Source organism: Chlamydotis macqueenii, chromosome Z (assembly GCF_036417535.1).
Source record: "Chlamydotis macqueenii isolate bChlMac1 chromosome Z, bChlMac1.mat, whole genome shotgun sequence".
Classification (NCBI taxonomy): Eukaryota; Metazoa; Chordata; class Aves; order Otidiformes; family Otididae; genus Chlamydotis; species Chlamydotis macqueenii.
Window position 1 is genome coordinate 46365171 of NC_141593.1, and position 18767 is coordinate 46383937.

The window sequence follows — 18767 nt, forward strand, 5'->3', positions numbered from 1 at the left end:
TTTTTTTTTTTTCAGGTTTTCTGTAAGCTGACACACAAACAAAGAAATTATATCTAGAGAAGTAGTCAGTACATTATTGTAATTCTCACTTCAAAATGCACTTTCCTTGAAGGAAAAAAGATGAGGAAATCATTAGAGGCTAAGGAAGAAAAAGGGAGCTGCTGTTAAAGTATAACTACTTTACTTTAAATAAGCGGAGTACCAGCTTAATATTGAAGTAAAAGAGTTGTACACATTACTTATTTTTAGTATGTAATTCAGTTTTATGCTGCCAAACCAAATGGCAAAAATGTAAAGAATGTGACTAGTCAGATGACATTTTCACGGGGCTAGGCAAAGAAATAAAGGGAAGATTTATGGATTGTTGTGTGCAAACACTTTTCTTTAAACAGGTGTGTATACATGTTTCCTTATAAAAGAAGAAATAGTCATTGCTATTTGTGAAGAGGGCAGAGATTCAGTAATGACAGATTAGAACAGTTAGTTCAAGCAGTGTTTTAACTTTCAGTTTTCTTCCTGTAAAGGCACCACTGGCCTTTTTGCAGTTCATGTTACAGTGAAGATTAGTATCGGGACAGCCATTCTTTATCTTCGTGATGCCATGTTTCAGCTCTAGCTTAACTTTCAGTTTCATTAAAAATTACTTAATCTGTGTTTATGCAACAAAGTTTGGGTTAAATATGTACAGGGCAACTCAGTCCTACCTATTACAGGATGTAGAAAAAAGCATAGAATATTTTGTGTCTTTAGATTGGATCTTCAGTGTTTAATAGATTTGTCTTTGACACTTAGTGAAATCAACTGGAAATAGTAAAAAAAAAAATCCTGTAATTTAAATAAATTTTTGAGATAATTGTATCTCTAAGAGACCCGGGATAGATCTTGCAATCTCTTTTCATAATCTTTTGTGAATTTGGCATCTTTCTATTGACTGTGCAGTTGAGATGTCTTCAGTTTTTCTCTTGAAGACCCTTCTTTACTGAATGATTCTTTTGTAAAAAATGGAGGAAAAAAAAAATTTTGAACCCTGATCTTCCCAGGGAATACTAGAGGGATGAAGTACATCTGGTTTTGTCCTTTACTTATGAACACTAGAAGGCTGTAGTCTGGTAAGTGAAATAGGATGACAGGCAGAAAATAGCAACCTAGGGAGGACGAATTTGATCCAGATTTCCATCCTTGTTATAAGTAACCTATTTATAGAAATAAGTCAGAATTTTATACTTTGGTTGCTGTACTTTGATTTATATAGTTCAAAATAAATGCCTTCAAAATTGCCTCAATAGAAAAACATTTATTTATATATTGGTATAAAATATATATATATGTTTATTGTACATGTGTGTATGTATTTTTAGTGTAGTTTTATAGGGGAGCCAGATACCACAAGTAACAAAATTTCCTGTAAGTTCTCAGCCACTGAAAAAAATCTTAAGTAAATTTCTGTTTTCATCTGTATAGCAAGTGTGTTTGGAGTGGAAATACAAAATGGCAAAGACAGGTAAACTGGTTATATTTTGCATATTTTATATATTATGTATTTATGTGTTAACACATTTGTAATTTTAGGGATTTTAACATTTAATTGATTCTTTCTTCTAGTTATTGCAGCCAGGTACTTAGTAAAGAAGTTGACAGTTGTGTGACAGATCTCCTAAAAGAACTGGTTCGTTTCCAAGATCGCCTGTATCAGAAAGACCCAGTAAAGGCCAAAATGAAACGCAGGCTTGTTATGGGTCTTAGAGAAGTTTTGAAACATCTGAAGCTGAAAAAACTGAAGTGTGTCATCATCTCTCCTAACTGTGAAAAGATTCAATCAAAGGGTAAATAAGTTTTTTAAAAAATATATTTGTTTAATAAAAAAAAAAAAGTAAAAAAGCAGACTCAGTATATTGGCAGCAGTGTTATGACTGGAAGAACTTATTTGAGTAGCCTTGGAAGTCCAGTCATATAAAGATGCCTTCCTTCTTCAGGTTGTTTGCTGCTGTGCAGCTGAAGTGTGAGCTGAGTCAAGACTATCTGAGGTGGGGGAAGTTATCTGAAACTAGGATCTGTCTAGTTACTGATTTGCAGTGCAGCTGCACAAAAGATTGCACTAGTGCAGCTGAGAACAGACAAAGGTTACTGATGCTGGCTGTGCCACCACAAGAAGTCCTGCTGAATAAGTCTCTTTTAGGCCACAGATTGACGATAAGTTCTCAGTAATAGTTTGTTTAAAATTTGTTGTAATTGTTGTCATTACTTTCTAGTAAATTTTAACTAGTTTCTTAGCAGCTAGGTCTTTTTTTAATACTAGATTAAACTATACTACACATATAACAAAATACAGAATAGTAGCAGTCTAAGGATACTCTTAATTAAGAACTAAAGAAAAAGATGTACAATTATCCTTTTAAAATTGAGATCTAACACTGTTATTGAGATCCATGTATTTTTTCCTATAAAGACTTGTAATTTCAAAATGCACCTATATTTTTTGCTCTCTTTTAGCAGTACTGTACTTTAGTTATAATCAGCTTGAATAGTGTAATTCTTTGTTAACTCTGTTGTCTGCTCCAGGTGGGTTGGATGAAACTCTACACAACATTATTGACTGCGCCTGTGAACAGAATATCCCATTTGTTTTTGCCCTTAATCGCAAGGCCCTAGGCCGCTGTGTGAACAAAGCTGTGCCTGTGAGTGTGGTGGGAATTTTTAGCTATGATGGGGCTCAGGTAAGCTGAAATATGTAGGTTACTGTTTTTGCTTAGCTTTACTTTTTACCTGTAAGGGAAAAATAAAAGTACTGTGACTTTAAGATTTTGTTTGTTTCTTTTGCTTTAGCACACTTAATACTCTTTGTCCCAAGTCAGTGGCGTATATGAAAAATTGATTTTAGAAGTACAGCCACTCAGCACTGTTCAAAAAAGTAGTTTGGCCATCTCTTCCTGACATCCTCTCCATGTAGATCTCTTTCCAAATTTTTTTTTTTCAAGAGAGTTGGTGTTTCTATAAATGCTTTTAAATGGTTTGGTTTTCGTGTCTTTATACATACTTACCTGCTCAACTTTTATGTATGAATATATATGTTCTGAGTAAGGAATATTTATTGCAGGTTTTCACGGAGATGTTAAAACTTACTGTATGATTTAATCTCTACTAATATTTTATATTTCTATAGGACCATTTTCACAGAATGGTACAACTGACAACAGAAGCCAGGAAGGCCTACAAAGATATGATAGCAGCTTTAGAAGAAGGAACTGAAGGAGGACTAAGAGAAACACAACCCAGCATTTTAACCACTGAAGATGAAAAAAATGGCTTATCAGAAACTGGTAGAACATCTTCCAAGGATTCTGATGAGGATGTACCAAATTATAGTGAGTATTTACTGACTTGGGTTTGGTTCAGTTTTTGTTCCAAATGCTCTTCAATTCTACCTTTTTCACTGAAACAAATGACACCTGACACTTTAGTGGTTAGTAAGGGAGGAAATTCTGCTTTCCTGCGATTTCTCCTGCCTCACTCTTTTGTAAACCTGAGGTCAGCTTTTGCTGAGAAAGTCTTAGAGAAAATTGCTCTTTGAAATGCACTGATGGCAGGTGGTACTCATTGCTTTGTCCAAGGAGGTTTAACAGAGCTGCTTATTATTTCTATTTATTAAGTTTCTAGAAGTGTATAGTCTTCAACTGTGATGGACTTTAGTTTTATATTGAAGCCTGTTTGAGATGCAGCTTCCTGTCCAAATGTGTTCGTATTTTGTAAAGGCCGTGCACTTCCAGAAACACATTCTTCCAGCTCTGCTCATACGGTCACTAGATGACAAGTTGTCATGGATACTAGGCAACTTAAAACTTCTTTGAAAGTTTTGAAAACTTCAGAATTTTTTTAAAGTTGGATCTACCTTCAGAGTTAGCCTTGCTTCAGTAGGGCGCTGAAGACAACGACTTCAATAGATACTACCACTCCTGAAGTATTTCATGTGCCATCTGATGCTGCGTGGTGTACATGCCAACATGCCAATGCGACAGCTTATCTCAGCACTTACTTTGAGCAGGAAGTGGAGAGTCAGTCTGACTTTTCATTTTAAGTTTTTCCTCAAGTATTATACAGTAACCTGTGTGTTGGTTTTTTTTTTTTTTTTTATTCTAATATTCCCTAGTTAAAATCTGGAAGAGAAAACTTGAAGAAGAGTATAACCCCTGTGCACTGGAACTGGAAAAGAGTGCTACTGCTGACATGGTGATAGTGAATTTGGAAGAGCGTCCATAAAGCCAGATCCAATTCTATTGGGCTTTTAATCTTTTTTAATTTTTTTTTTTTTTTTTTTAGACCTCTAGAAAGAAGGCAGCAAACTAAAGTAGTTTAAGAAATATCTGAAGTTAGAGAAGTAAACTGTACTGAATCCCTTTAAGCAAAAATACACGCTTGAGCACAGGAGGCATATGCCTAATGCTTTTACATTCTGTGTATTTGGCTGATAGCTATAGCAGATGACAAGAGTAAATTTTCTTAGCCATTAACCATTTGAACTGGCGTGGCATACTTCAGTGGTTTTACAGACTAGCATTGATTTGTTAGTGATACAATATACCAAAAAGCTAGAAAGTTAATTTTATTTGGGAGGAGATTCCATGAGCCAGAAGGTTGGGGCTTACGGGGAATTGCTTTTTACTTTTAACTTTTGTTTAAAGAACTTCAACAGGTTTTTGATTGTGGGTTTGTTTGGTTTTTTTTTTTTAAATAAACTTGCTTAGGTGGGCAGGCTAGCATCAATGTAACTTTCTTCCAGTTGGCAAGAAATTAATTCTGGGCAGGCGGCTTGATTGAAACCAATGAAGGAAGGTCATGATGACAAAGGTCCCAGTTAGCACTTTTGTGTTGATACTTTGTTTTTCCGAGATCATACAGCAGGTATAAAGGAAAGAGCATGAACTGCAAAGATGTGAAATTCCTGAGGTGAAGATACTCCGTTTTGAAATTTTATGAAGTTCATTAAGTGTACAATGATGTTTCTGCTGCTACTGAGACTAGTTTATCATAGGTCCTGCTTTCAAGTTAGAGGCCACTGAAGGACAGCAACTGTGTGAGCCTGCTATCTGTACTTCCTCTATGCTGACAGACTTTTCATTCCTTTGGTTTGGGGTTGTGTTGGTGTATATATGTAAGAGATTTTGATAAATCTCAGTTTGTATGTAAGGTAGGGAAAAATTATATCTTAGAGGAAATAAAATTTTAAAAACAAAATGTGCTCATAATGGTAATGGAGCACCTTAGTAGGGATGTCCTATATAAATACCATTGTTTACAATTTGTAAACATAAGAGGACTAGCCTAAAGAAAGTAACGGGAGGATGCACGTGTAATTTCTGTCAGCTGCTCTGAAAGATGATGTAGATGCCGTGTGCTTCGGACAGCATCTCTGAAGTGTGTCTATAAGTGCTTCACCACATTGAAGAGTTGTAGTGCAATACTTAACTTTGGAAAGTAGCTGCCTTGTGAAGTTAGAAGTGATAATAAACACTTTGAATAATTTTGAAATTCAAACTATTTTGTAGAATATAAATTGTATAAAATCTGTTACAATATATTGATTCTATAAAGTATGGCTGTGACTCAAGTAAACACTTATGGGGGCACTTAATGATACTTGAAATGTCAATTCTGAGGAAGAACACTGGTAACGGAAGCCTGGCTTAAGGTGAAATGCACAGTTCGTTACTAGTTGTGATGATGATCTTTCTGTATTAGTTTCTTCTGATTATCTTAAATGGAAATTGAGAGTGAAAGATCCCAGTGATGATAGGCAGCAGATATCTTTGATCCAGAGGTAAGCTGTGATTTATTCATACTTGTGCCACTTTGATACACATCTGAAACTCCAAAACCTAGTCACTGCATGGAATGGGGACTAGTTGGTGAAGGTCACAGCAACAGCTTTTTTTCTTTTGGCCATATTTTCTAATTTTTTTTACTGTAGCAGAGCAAGAAAAGTTACTTCAGAAACATTATAGGTTATTCAGAATCTTAGGGAGTTAGTTCCTGTTCTTAGAATTCCGTGTAAGAGATCGCAGCTATGTTCACCAATTCTGTTACACAGTTGTGCTTTTTTTTTTTCCACAAAGTTGAGCTAAACAAAAAATCTGGCAATCTTTTTTTTTTTTTTACTGCTTGCAGTACTTCACTTCAGAGACAAGGCAAAGCTCAGCTATGCTCATGTAAAATTTTGACCTCAATCTTACACAGCACCACAGAACTAAGCTTAAGTCTGCTGCAAATCTGTTGAAAAAATATAGGAGGGACATTTAAGAAAAGTCTTCTAATAGTTGTCCCTTAGACATAAAGGATGTCAAAAGAGAACCACAATGGGGAAAAAACATCCCTCTGAACATTGGTGTCAGTCTGCATCAGCATTAATTTATGATTGCCAATGTGAAAAATAGGGAAAATGGTTTGTGTATAAGAATTTTCACGCTGAATGTGTGACCACAACGTGGTCTAGTATTGAAAAAAAAAAAAAAAAAAAAGGTCATTCAGGAAAGTCTTGGAGGGACTGTGGGGAAACAATCTAATTTAAATCTTACCAGTTAGGGGATCACTTGGAGATCAGTATTAATCTTTTTGCTATTGCTAGGAGCAGCTGTTCCCAGGGCCTCTAGCTCTAGTGATTCTTAGGTGGTATCTGTCGTAGTTCAGCCAGGATGGGGACCAGACTACGCAGTCTCTCTCGCTGCCCCCACCCTCTGAGAGAATAGGGAGAGATAATATAAGGAAAATGGCTCAAGGTTTGAGATAAGGACAGGGAGAAAATCCTTAAAGTTACCCTTATGGGCAAAACAGACTCAACTTGGGGAAAACTATTCATTTATTACTACAAACAGCAGGAGAATGAGACAGAGAACAAGATAACCTCCCCCCACCCCTCCCTCTTCCCAAGCTTAACATTATCTCTACTACCTTCCCCCCTACCCCGAGCGGCACAGCGGGGGAAGAGGGAATGGGGGTCACTGTCAGTTCATCAAGCGTTGTTTTACACCGCTACTTCATTGTCAGGGGAAGAATTCCTTATATTCCTCTTCTGCTCCAGCGTGGGGTCCCTCCCACGGGCCACAGTCCTTCCTGAAACTGCTCCGGCATGGGTCATCTCTTCCACGGGGTGCAGTCCCTCCAGAACAGCTGTCCCAGCGGGCCCTCCATGGGCCACAGCCGCCTTCAGGCATCCACCTGCCCCAGTACGGGGTCCTTCACGGGCTCCAAGTGGATCTCTGCTCCTCCGTGGACCTCCATGGGCTGCAGGGGGACAATCTGCTCCACCATGGTCGTCACCACAGGCTGCAGCGGAATCTTGGCCAGGAGCTGCATTACTCCTCCCCCTCCTTCTGAACTGACCTTGGCGTCTGCAGCCGTTCCTCACAACAGGCTGGCAGACGCCTCTCAGGATCCTTTTTACATCTTAATCACTTCTCCTCTCCACTTCTTGCAGCCAGGCCAGGCCGAGTTGGGCCCAGTCGGCTGCCCAGCAGGAGGTCAGAGGGTGAGGCCTGCAAGGCCCACAAGGCTCATGCCTCCCTCTCTCTGCCCCTGCTCAGCTGCTTCACATCTTCTCTCCCTTTTTTCCCATTTTCCCCTTCTTAAATATGGTATCACAGAGGCGTTATTAGGGAACATTCTGCTACCAATTGGCTCAGCATCGGCCAGCAGCAGGTCCACCCTAGGCCCAACCGAGTCCGCTGGACAAAGGGAAGCAACTTCTAGCAGTTTCCTACAGAAGCTACTACTTTAGCCGCCCCCTTACTAAACAAAACCAGAACATTATCTTACTTACAGATTGTTAAAAACCATTGAGAAGATAAGACAGAAAACTTGAGTTATGCCTCAGACTTTTGTTTATTAGGTGCAGAAGGACAAATAAACAGCAATGCAGTAAAACAATTTCACTGTAGATTAAGTAGGTCCTCACATTTTCAATCTGCAGTTGTTCACTAGGAATACATGAACTTGATCAATCATAGTCTTTGAATTAATTTAACATGTATTTTTTTAAAGCTACCACAGTTATCTCAAATATAGAAGAATAATTTGCAAAAACTAGAATCTGGGTTAACTTGAGTGCTTTGTAATCTATCTCTATTTTAAGCATTAGTCAGAAGTTCTTTATTTGGTACAGAAACTTTATTACCAAAAGAAATGTGTTTGAACAAATGAACTTGCTGACACCAGAAAGGAGTGCTCTTCAAAACACTGGGAACAGAGTATAACAGTATACACATTAAAAGGAAATAAATGGGCCAGTTTAAGTGCCTTTAAATAAGTGTGATCCACATCTTATTATTAATCTCTAAATCATATGCCAAGATCCTCAAGCCCAAAATTAACTGCTTTGCTTAATTAACTCAAAACAGAAGCCATACATTATATTATGTTGTTTGAGCAGCACAAGTCTTACTGAGACCACTTTTGTTTTTCATTAAGTTAAAATAACTGGCATCAGAAAACCAGATAGTTCCAGTATGGGATGGGTGGCCCCTCTTGTTGCATGTAACTTCTTAGTTATTCTTTGGTGCAGTAAGGATAAATAGAAATATTTATATTTAATATCCTCTTCCACCTCAAACTTCAGGTGATTCTCCTGAATATAAATTTTAATGGCAGCACTAGTACTCACAAATACCTCTTTGAATGCTGTGATATCAAGAGTACTGGGTACTCTAACTTGCATATATTTCTCCTAGTTTGTTCATTTCTTTGTCTATTAGAGGCTGTTTTTCTTGGTGCAGCTCTCCTGAAGAAGAAAAGTTCAGAATGATGTGTTAATGTTGATTTTAAAATCAAAATGGGCTTTAAAGGTTGCCTGTACTAGGTGTTCCACATGAAACAGGCCTGTGTCATATCCAAAGCATCTTTATTCTAACTGTTGGAAAAAAAAACTACTTTTTTTTAAAGGAAGGCTGGCTTTGATGGACAATACTATTTAGGAAGTCCAGTAGTGTGTGCAATCCAACTTAGTCTATAGATGTGATGAAATTAATCATCTACTATGTTCAGTATACACAGCCTTACTGTTTTCGGCAGGACAAGAAGTACTGACTGATTAGCACTTAGTGAACTGAAGGAGCAAGCTACTGAGAGGGTCAAGAACAATGTGTACGGGAAAACTAATCACTTTTTTACATAAACACATTCAGTTGCAGAAGCATTGTGGGCTTTTTGTAAAATTGAGAGTGTAGTGCATCACATAGAAAAGCACTGTAGGCAATATATTATTTTCTGAAAAATTCTTACCCACGTTTTCCTCCAGTTCTGCATCATCTTGTCATGTTCACTGATGGCACTTCTCCAGGTATCAAATTCTTTGGTCCATTCATCCTGGCTAGCACTGTCTGAGAATTGTACATAGGATGATTACATATTTCATCATTATGTAATTAAGTTGGTATCTATTCAGTTGCCATATTTCCTGTAGAAGACTGGGCTAGAAGGAACAAAAGCTACCATCTTGTCCTTCATTTTGGTCTGCCTCCTCTCATGTTATTTCAAAATAAGTTCTCTTCAAAGAGGCATGTCTCTTCCCCTCTGTAGCAAAGTTCATAGTTTCCAGAGTAAAGAGATTCAGTGACTTTATCTGTGATTTCAAGGTCTAGAAAATACAACCTACAAATTAAAGAGTTCAGAACCATCAAAGAAGCAGAGGAGTGCCTCAGTTAGATCATACCATGCGTGGGGAGAAGAATGATATGATACAGCTGACTATGTCCAGTTTGTAATTTTCCTGTTTTTCAGTAATGTTACATAGTTATCCTTCTATTGAGAGCTGAAGAAGGACAGAGCATGTTATTGCATATCTTGATAAAATTCTAGTTCTAATTCTGTCTGCCAGTTTTTCTTGCACAATGTAACACCGTGGTGGTGACATACACAGATTTAGTATTTTCTGTTTATCCTTTGGGATGCTAGCAACACTATCTAATGCTTTTGAAGCACACTAAAATCCTCCTTCTGTTTTACATTTACAGTAGTTTCATGGAGATGGTCTTCATTCTGCTTCCAGGACAGACTTCAAAGTAACTGGGGTGATGGCAAAACTTTTTTTTCTGAGGCTGAAAAAAGAAGGGTTGAGCTTTTCTTGACAAATTCATGTTTGTTATTAAACAGCTAATAAAATTCATTCACCCTGCCAAGAAAATTCATACTCTAACAGCCATTTCTGAGTACATCTTGCACAGCTGCTGAAGTTAGCTAACTTGACCTCCTGCCCAGTTAGTGTCCAAATGAAGAGGTAGGAACTGCCCTCCCCCAACTGCAGGTGGTTTACAGATCATCTTATTTTTTAAAATCCTGGGTGGTGCGGGTTTCTTTTAAGTGTCTGGCTTCCTTGACAGAAGGGGAATACTCTTCCCTGTACAGTTCTGGCAGGGTACCTATTTTTAACTGTCTAGTACTCATCTGACTTCCAGTGTGTGTCCATTAGATTAGCAGTTTTGGTTTTTTTGGTAATTTGCAAGTTAGTCCTTTGTGGGAGGGAATGAAAGAAGGATTTTTTATGGTTGTAAAGCCTTTTCATAAGTAAGTGAAGTGGATACTAATACAGTAAGCAAGAGTTACCACCTTCAGGTATGTACGTTTTATGGGTGACAATTACAGAGCTTCCGTCTTACCAGGATCAGGCCAAACATGGCATTCATTCAAAAACAGCCTACCTTTATCTTTCACCGTGATGCGCACTTCTGATGTTTTATTCCCAGCTTTTGAGATGAATGAACATTTATATTCTGTATTTTCTGATACTGAATCTTTCATCCAACTCAAAACATGCACTCTGCCATCAAACAGCGTATGTGATTGCTCAGTGATGCATGCCTTCATTTTCTGTCCATTCTTCTTCCAAACAAAATAGGAGTCATCTGGACCTGTAAAAATGTCAGTCAACTTATTTTGTAAGAAAACACAGGATGAGTCTTTGAAAAGAAAACAAAAGCCTAAGACCTCAGGATTAGGCTCAAAAGTGTAAGTGGTTTGATTGTCATGTTTCTTAGGTTTCTTCAGCTGAAATTTTAGGTACCAAAAACCTGGGATAAAAAGGAGCTAGCAGTGGTAACTTAGGCTCAAGCCAAAGTTGTAAATGAGCTCATATGTATAAAGGAATTCTGTCTGGATTCTCACAAGGGGGAACTTACCCATGAACATGACAAAGCAGAAGATGAACATCAGCACTATCTGCCTGTATGATTTCCTGCAGAGCTAAGCCACATTACCTACAGCTTATCAAGCTAACTTCTGGTAGAAAGTTGAAACCATCTGAGACATGCCTTGCAAAATCTGAAATAAAGGCCAGGAGGGAAAAAAGTTAAGAACTCAGTGTGTCAGAGATGCTGGAACTAATAATGAAAGAAGCAGAATTGGAAAAAAACACAGAACCATTATTCACAGCAGGCAATTAGGCAAGACAGAACTTGGAAGAAGATTGGATCAACAACAGAGAGCAATCTGATCTTTTAGCCTTGTTGCTATTATTCGTCTTAACCTGCGAGGACAGAATATGAATAAATCAGGGATTGACAGTAGCCCAGAGGACAGAACAGCAAGGTTGGCTGAAGTGTACTTGGCAGTATCAGAGCCTGTTCATTTAAAAGAGACATCTGGGCCAAGCTAAGAACTTTGCAGTAATTCTGATCTTTAAAATATATGTATTTCTCCCTCAGGGTCTAGGATCCAGACTAGCCTTAGCAAGAGAAGACAACGAGAAATCTGGGGTAAAAGGAAAATAAATTATTTTTGCAAGTGTGTTTTCAGAGAACAGGTAACCTACTACAGCTTTTACTATGAGCATTTCAGATTGCAAATCAATGTGACATTTTTCTCCAGAAAAAGATCTGGTTCTAGGTCAGTGTTCTGAAAACTAATTAGATCTTTTAATGATGCTGGCAGACAAAAAAAACTGAAGGTAGTATTTACATCAGCACACTTTCTCAGCATATTGCCTTAAATTCTTAAATTGTTTGGAAATAAAACTAATATACTCCAAATATGGAGACATAAATTAGTAGTAAGAATAAGGGTGAATGAGAGAACGTGATCTAGTTAAAGTCTGGTAGAGTTTATCTCTGAGGGAACAAGGGAGGAAGGGAAGTGACACAATCTCTCAAGGACTGACAATAGTCTGACAAAATGGAGAGGGCAAGTGTATGCTGAACTGAAAACAGCTACCCCAGCACACACTCATTTAAAAAAAAAAAAAAAGTTTTATGGATGATTCTACTCATTCTACAATCAACAGTACATAGGTTACATGTCACTAAAATCATGGGAAGTCTGGAACCAGAGACAGATTATTTCAGTACACTAATGCTGAAGTTGGAGTTTGGACAAATGTGAGGAATAGGAATGTAAATATAGGAATGTAAGTGTAAATATAGGAATGTAAATATAGGCACAGCAAAAAGATAGAAATCTTTTAAGTTAAAAAAAAAAAAAAAAAAGAGATTCTGAAGAGTAGAAACCTACCTTCAAAAACACTCTGGATTTTAGTTTCTAACGGATGCCGCAATAAGTAGGCCTGACACAGCATTAATACAGAAATTAAATTAAGCAATAGTATTCAGAGAGTTCAGGCTGACTTGGAGAAGCTAAGACCAACTTGACTACAGTGAAGATCAGTAAGAACAGAGAATGCAGTAGCACGAGCCTCAGGATGAACTTTTCCAAGCATAGAAGAGTTACTGCTCTAGCATTGTAAAGCCAGGTGATTGAGTAAAAACACAAGCTCACAAGTTTTATTTGCAGCAGTTCAAGCCCTAACACGTGGGAACAGAACAATTACATAAAACCATGAGCTTGAAAAATGCCATTTTATGGCCATGTGAGAAAGCAACATTTTCAGTGCAGGACACTTTACTGAACTTACTTCAAATGTTAACAATTCAGACCAGAGAACCTGCTCTGTTTTCTGGTGCTAAAAATCAGAATTGTTTTGGAAATCTGCCGGAAGCTCAGTTTCAGACACACATTTCAAAAGACTAAAATTCAACAATTTCCTTGTATGGGAAATTTTGAAAGCTGTGTTGTTTCAAGTGGGGCCCTTAACAAGTTGCAACTGGGCAATTTTACCCTACCTTTGTTTTCCGTGAAGTCAGAAGCACTGGAAATCCCCACAGAGTAACATTTGGACAAGTTAGTTGATAGCAAAATCTAGGTTCAAGCTCTAGTTAGGGTTTTTACTGATCTTTGTGTTTCACTGCAGTTTATTCCTGATTTTCAGGCACTGTACTTTTTCTACTTTCATTTCCTCTTCAGGATTGAGCAATAGAAACAGTCATCTGCAAAAACTTTGAATCACATTTGCTAAATGTAAATTTTCTACAACTCTAACATGAGGTTAGATAAGTATTTTTTTTAAGTTAAAGGAAATTAATATAACATATACTCTGCTACTGTTGTTATAATACAAATTAATTACATGTCTAGTGCAAACTTCAAAATACGAATTTCGAACACATTTTGTCTACTTACTTTGCCATCCGTTTTAAGAATGCTTGAAAGATTTAAAAACATCTATTAAAACATAATATTCAAGCACAGAAATAAACAGCAAGTCAGTCTAGATGTGTAAGTAGCTATGTTTAAGCAATAAGTAAAGATTTTTCAAACAGTTAACTTTGAAACCATTGCTTCAATCTCAGTAAATATATTACTAATAATCAACTTTACCACCTTAATGATTTTAGAAGGGGAAAGGTTAACAATTATAAAACAAATAAAAAAGCGTTGCTGCACTGTCTGAACTACTTCTTTTCTCTGCATAAGCCCTTCATAATTTCCAGCGTCTATGGGAGTGTTTGCTAGTTTTCCATACAGATTTCTTTTTCTGTACCTCTGCTTTCAGCGCCAAGTTAAATGGTACTGTCCAGATAGTTTCTCCTGGCAAAATGGGTTCTCTGACATACCTCTTTTGCACCTCTGTGCAAACTTGTCGGGCAGGTTTGCACAAACCATGTATTTAATAGCCAGATGATTTTGCCTTAAGATTTTCCACGAGGAAAAAATTCAGCAGCTATAGATATCCCTAAAAACTTAAACCAGTGCAGCTGCTTGTAAACTTCTACCCACGGTCTAATTGAATTATTGGTGTAAAGTTGGTTTTAGGTTAAAATAAATAAGTAAATCCAGAGGTAAAGAATTGAAGTACACAGTTACAGACTCAGAGCAGCATGCTGATGTGCCCTGCTAAACTGTACCAAAGTAAGCATTTGCCATATACGAGTCAAATCCTAATAGACATATGGCTTTCAAGACAGCTTGGAAATACTATTTTAAAAGCAAGAGATTATGGATTAAGTAGTGCTCACTGTCATAAGGCTGGGGTGGGGGAGCAAGAGGGAGTACTGGCCAAGCTGGCTCCTTTTGCCAAATGCCGCAACTTGCAGAGCTGCCATTTCAAAAGCTACTTAATGAAGCTGTATAGTGAAACGCTCAGAAGCGCTATGCCATTGCTGTTCATTCAGCATACTGTTTTTCCTAATTTTTAACACAGTTCTTGAAGGGTACATTAAAACAGGGCTTTCCTATAAATTATTCAGAGAAACACTTCAACAAAAGAGAGGGGAGTTCAGTACAACAAAGCATAAGCCATGATCAAGCCTAAACCTCTTAAAAGCTTTCCTGATTTCTGAAAGTTGACAGCAAATTGAAATCCAATCAAGATAACTCACAAGTATCCCACAGAGATATTCCAGCAGGGTAACAAAAAGTCTGTTCAAAAATTCCTATAATCTAGAGACAGAACTGCTACCAGAGGCTATCCTCAGTAACAGCAAGTTTAGGTTTGGGTAAAAACTCCCCTGTATTTCCCAATACACACCAAAACCTCTTCAAAAGCTCAAAACATGCAGCAGATTTAAAAAAAAAAAAAAAAGGGCATCTGGATTTAATGCTTGCTATCTAGCTTGCAGCTTTGGCTTGTACTGAATGCTACTGAACTAAATGTCTCAGATTTCAAAAAAACAGGATCATGTAGGAAGCTCTCATTCAGAACAGGGATGAAGTTTTAAAAAGACACTATCGTTTGGGTGCAGAAAGATTATTTTAAATCAGAGATCAAAGTTAGCACAGGAAAAGGTTAGTCAATCATTAATATGGAAAACAACCACCAGCATTACCCAGTACATGAATGAAAGTTAGATTTAAGGCTGGTCAGTTTCTCGAGTTGCAGGAGTCTAAGTCACTGTTGCTGAGAAGCTAGCAAAAAAAAAAAATTAAATAAATAGTAAATGAAGCAATCAGGAGGGCAGCAGATTGAAAAAGCAGAGAAAAGAATCTTTAAATTGAGACAAGCATCTCTGCAGTTTTCTGAAAACAGTGTACACAGTAGGTAATCTGCATATCATAACTTTTTTGTAGTTTTGTTTTTTTGGCAGTTTTTGTGGGTTTTTTTTTTAAAGTAGCAGTAATACATTCTAGAAAACAAACTGGAAATAGGTTGACATCAACTTAAAAAAAAAATCACTTAAAAAGCCAAGGAAAACAGACCTTTCTGAAATGCAAAGAAAGCATTAGTATAAACACTAAATAATTCAGACTGAAGGATATATTACATGCTCCTTCAAAAACCTGGAGCCTCAGTTAAATTAGTGGTCAGCTTGTCTAACATCAACACCACAAGCTGATGCAGCTTCATCAGGGCAGATTAAAAGCAGGAAGTGCTTCCTGTGAAATGCAAAGCCCGTAAAAGCTGGGAGAACTAGCCAGTTACCAGAGGAAGTGATGCACAGCACATGCAGATGGAAGCAGGACACAGCATCTGCCTTCTCAGAGTGGAATTTAAAAGCAGATTGGGAAAATGGCCTATGAGATGAGAATGCAATTTGTAACTGTCCACACTCCCCAGCATGAACAGCATTTATTTAGATATTCTCTGAGTGGATTAAAAAAAAAAGTTTTGCTAATGGGACCCAGATAATTATCTCTGAAGAATAATTAAATGAAGCTCTAGAAAGCTAGAAGTAGGGACTGGCAGAAAAAAAAAAAGTTTCCAGTTTGAGTCTGCTTACTTGCTTTTGGCCCTCTCACTGAGGGACAATGGACATGACAGGCTGAAGCAGCTCTGGTAAGCAAGTTCTGCTGAAATAGTTAAAAAAAAACAAACCAGAGACAACTATGTTCCAAATCAGTGCCCAGTTAATCAGCCATCACACTAAGGGATTAATTATTACAAGTCTACATGTTGTAGCTCTCATGGGGAGGACAAGAAAAATAAGTGTACAGGTAGTCAGTTTGCAAACAGGGCATGTGGGCTTAACAAGAAGGTCTGAGGAAAAGAGCATGAAGTTGGAGTTATGCTCCAGCGAGTCTGACACCAGTCAAACCCAGAACATCTTACTAGGCAGGACTGGGAAATGCAGCTTCTCAGTCCTGGCCAGGGTGTAGGAGTTAGTACCAGTATACTGCTCCAGACTGAGACATTACTGAAGCAGAGTTGCATATTAGCAAGGAGAAAACCAGTATAAATATTTATGTTGAATTGCAAAAGAAGAAAGGCTAAGCTGGGAGGTCAAGTGAAACCTTGTAAGCAAATGGTACACAGAAGCAAATACACAGCAAAGTGAATCTCTCTCCTGAGAGAAGACACATGCCAAAAGTCATTTAGAAATTAAATTTGGATCTTGAAGACCCCAATGTGAAGCAAAACTTATTTTATATATACCTAGTCATACTAGAAGAGCTGCCATGGATTCTGCAATATCTCTTTTTCTTGCATTATGGTAGTCCACCCATAATCACATTTATATTAAATTCAAATGATGAATACTGCTGGTTTTGTGATGAAATCAATTTGTCTCCACAAACAGCCTGTGCAGTACCTGATTCCAGAGGCAAACTGAAGAGCTGAACTAAACAACAAAGCAGCAAAGCTGCTGCTTCACAGAAGTACTCCTTTATATAGGTACTGGCCGTTTTCCGTAGTCTCAAGAGACTTTGACAAATTATCTTCTCAAAACAATGGCTTAATCAAACCATGAAGATACCAATCAAAAATTTTTTAAACCATGCAATGTTTGTTTTGGTTTTTTTTTTTTTACCGAAGCCCTCTGCTGACATTCACTGGTACACATGGGATACACTACAACATGCATGTAGTTTGAAATGTTTTAAGCACATTACAACAGTAATAACTACTTGCAGGCTACAACTACTAGTCCTAACTGGACTGATTTCCTCATGAGGAGAAAGATCTTTTAGTGTCTTTTATGTTTTAAGCATTTATAAACTATCAAAAGTCATACCAGAAGACCACAAAGACTACCAAACTTCACCTTATTATTCATTGCACAGGAAAAGCTTGTATGAATGCAGTCAGCTGCACACAATGCAAGGCAAGATTCTATTCAGCAGAAAAAAAATGAAGGAAATCTTTTGAAGAATAACTAATAAGACACTCTTGGTTCTACTTCTCCTCCTAACTCTCACCTTTTACTTGATGTGCCTTATGCTTAAATTATATTTACATTGAGCTTATTCTAGTCCTTACAATAAAATAACATATTAAATAAAAAAAAAATTAAAAAAGGAAAAAGATGTTCTTCCTGCATGCCTCTCCACCTATATCTGAGTTTGACCATAGCCTTTACATATAAAAGTGCACAGCAAAAGTAATTGCTACAAAAATTTTTCAATATCTGCTTTTGATGCCAAAATTTAAGAACACAGCATCCACATCATAGTCCTTAGCAAAATTGATTTTCTATTGTCTTGTGGAAGTCACTATGGAGGAAGCTGTCAGAGCCAGGGTAACAGGCACACTGACAAAGGTGTTTAATGCTGCTGGTTTTACATGCAGTTAGATATAAGGTGGCCACAGCAAGCCCTGATGTCTGAAAAAAAAAAAAGAAGTGCCAGTGTTCTAGTAAGATAATTGCAGCTGCAAGACACTGAAATCTGAAGTAACAAGGATACTTTTAATGTCTGTTTTTTTATGCAGAATGGTTCTGCAACATTTACTTGATTTTATAACCTTAAGTCAAGTTCTCTCTTTTCTGTTAATATACTAAAGGAGCAATCTTCATTTTTCAAGTTATGTTCTACATGCATATCAAATAAAAAACAGCTGGCATGTCACAGATGTGCACAAAGGAATGGTTTTATCACACCGAGATGTCAGTACCTTTAAGTCAGTGCAGAAATCACTGAAAGAGGTGGTACAAAACTATAAAATTACAAATTAACAGCTACTATCAGATTACTGTAGCCAAAGATGCTGAAACCGAGTCATAGGTAGGTAGCACGTGATAAAGCACTAAAGCTTTGCAGAGAAGCCAATTCATAAAGTGGGATATAGAACTGTTTAACAAGCTAGAAATTTAGCATTCCCATGAGGATAAACTAACCATGGATTACTAAACAATGATACAGATTAAAGTCAAGGGTATTGCTTCAACAAAGCATTGCTGTGTAAATCTCAAAATATACTGCATAAAAAAATATTTTATAAAATATTTGTGCAGTGGATTGAAAGTGCTGGGAGATGCTGAGCTTTTCCTCTCTAGGCTAACAGTTAAATAATTTTCAGGTTTCAAAAACTAGAGACATCTGTATGTAGGCACAATTACTAAGAAACAGTAACTAAGGTAGGAAGAGGACATGTTCTGAGGATTATTTTATCCAACAGTTCACAAAAAGAAAGGAAAGCTGGAAAACTGCAACTGGTTGTAAAACACAAGTGTATGTCCATGGAAAATTGCCATTTGATGTTTGTGTTCTTGCAAGAGTAGAACAAGGTAACAACCAACGTAAAT

The 18767-nt window shown here is 37.3% G+C and overlaps 2 protein-coding genes across 10 annotated transcripts in view; one reads left to right on the forward strand and one right to left on the reverse strand.

Annotated features, from left to right (window-relative positions):
- Positions 1 to 18767, forward strand: part of SECISBP2 (SECIS binding protein 2) — a 41541-nt gene that overhangs the window by 22263 nt on the left and 511 nt on the right. For 6 of the 8 annotated variants that reach the window (XM_086771475.1, XM_086771470.1, XM_086771469.1 and 3 more), the window contains exons 15-17: positions 1603 to 1823; positions 2560 to 2714; positions 3161 to 3362. In XM_086771475.1, the coding sequence (XP_086627601.1) occupies positions 1603 to 1823; positions 2560 to 2714; positions 3161 to 3362 (578 nt within the window). Of the gene's footprint in view, positions 1 to 1602; positions 1824 to 2559; positions 2715 to 3160; positions 3363 to 4144; positions 5530 to 18767 lie in introns of those variants that run through there. The other 2 variants (XM_086771471.1, XM_086771476.1) reach the window with 1 other exon arrangement.
- Positions 8317 to 18767, reverse strand: part of SEMA4D (semaphorin 4D) — a 45498-nt gene continuing 35047 nt past the window's right edge. For both annotated transcript variants that reach the window (XM_086771480.1, XM_086771478.1), the window contains 3 exons: positions 10680 to 10889; positions 9265 to 9362; positions 8317 to 8764 (listed from right to left, as the gene is read on the reverse strand). In XM_086771480.1, coding sequence (XP_086627606.1) covers positions 8735 to 8764; positions 9265 to 9362; positions 10680 to 10889 — 338 coding nt within the window. In that variant the 3' untranslated portion in view covers positions 8317 to 8734. The remainder of the gene's footprint in view (positions 8765 to 9264; positions 9363 to 10679; positions 10890 to 18767) is intronic.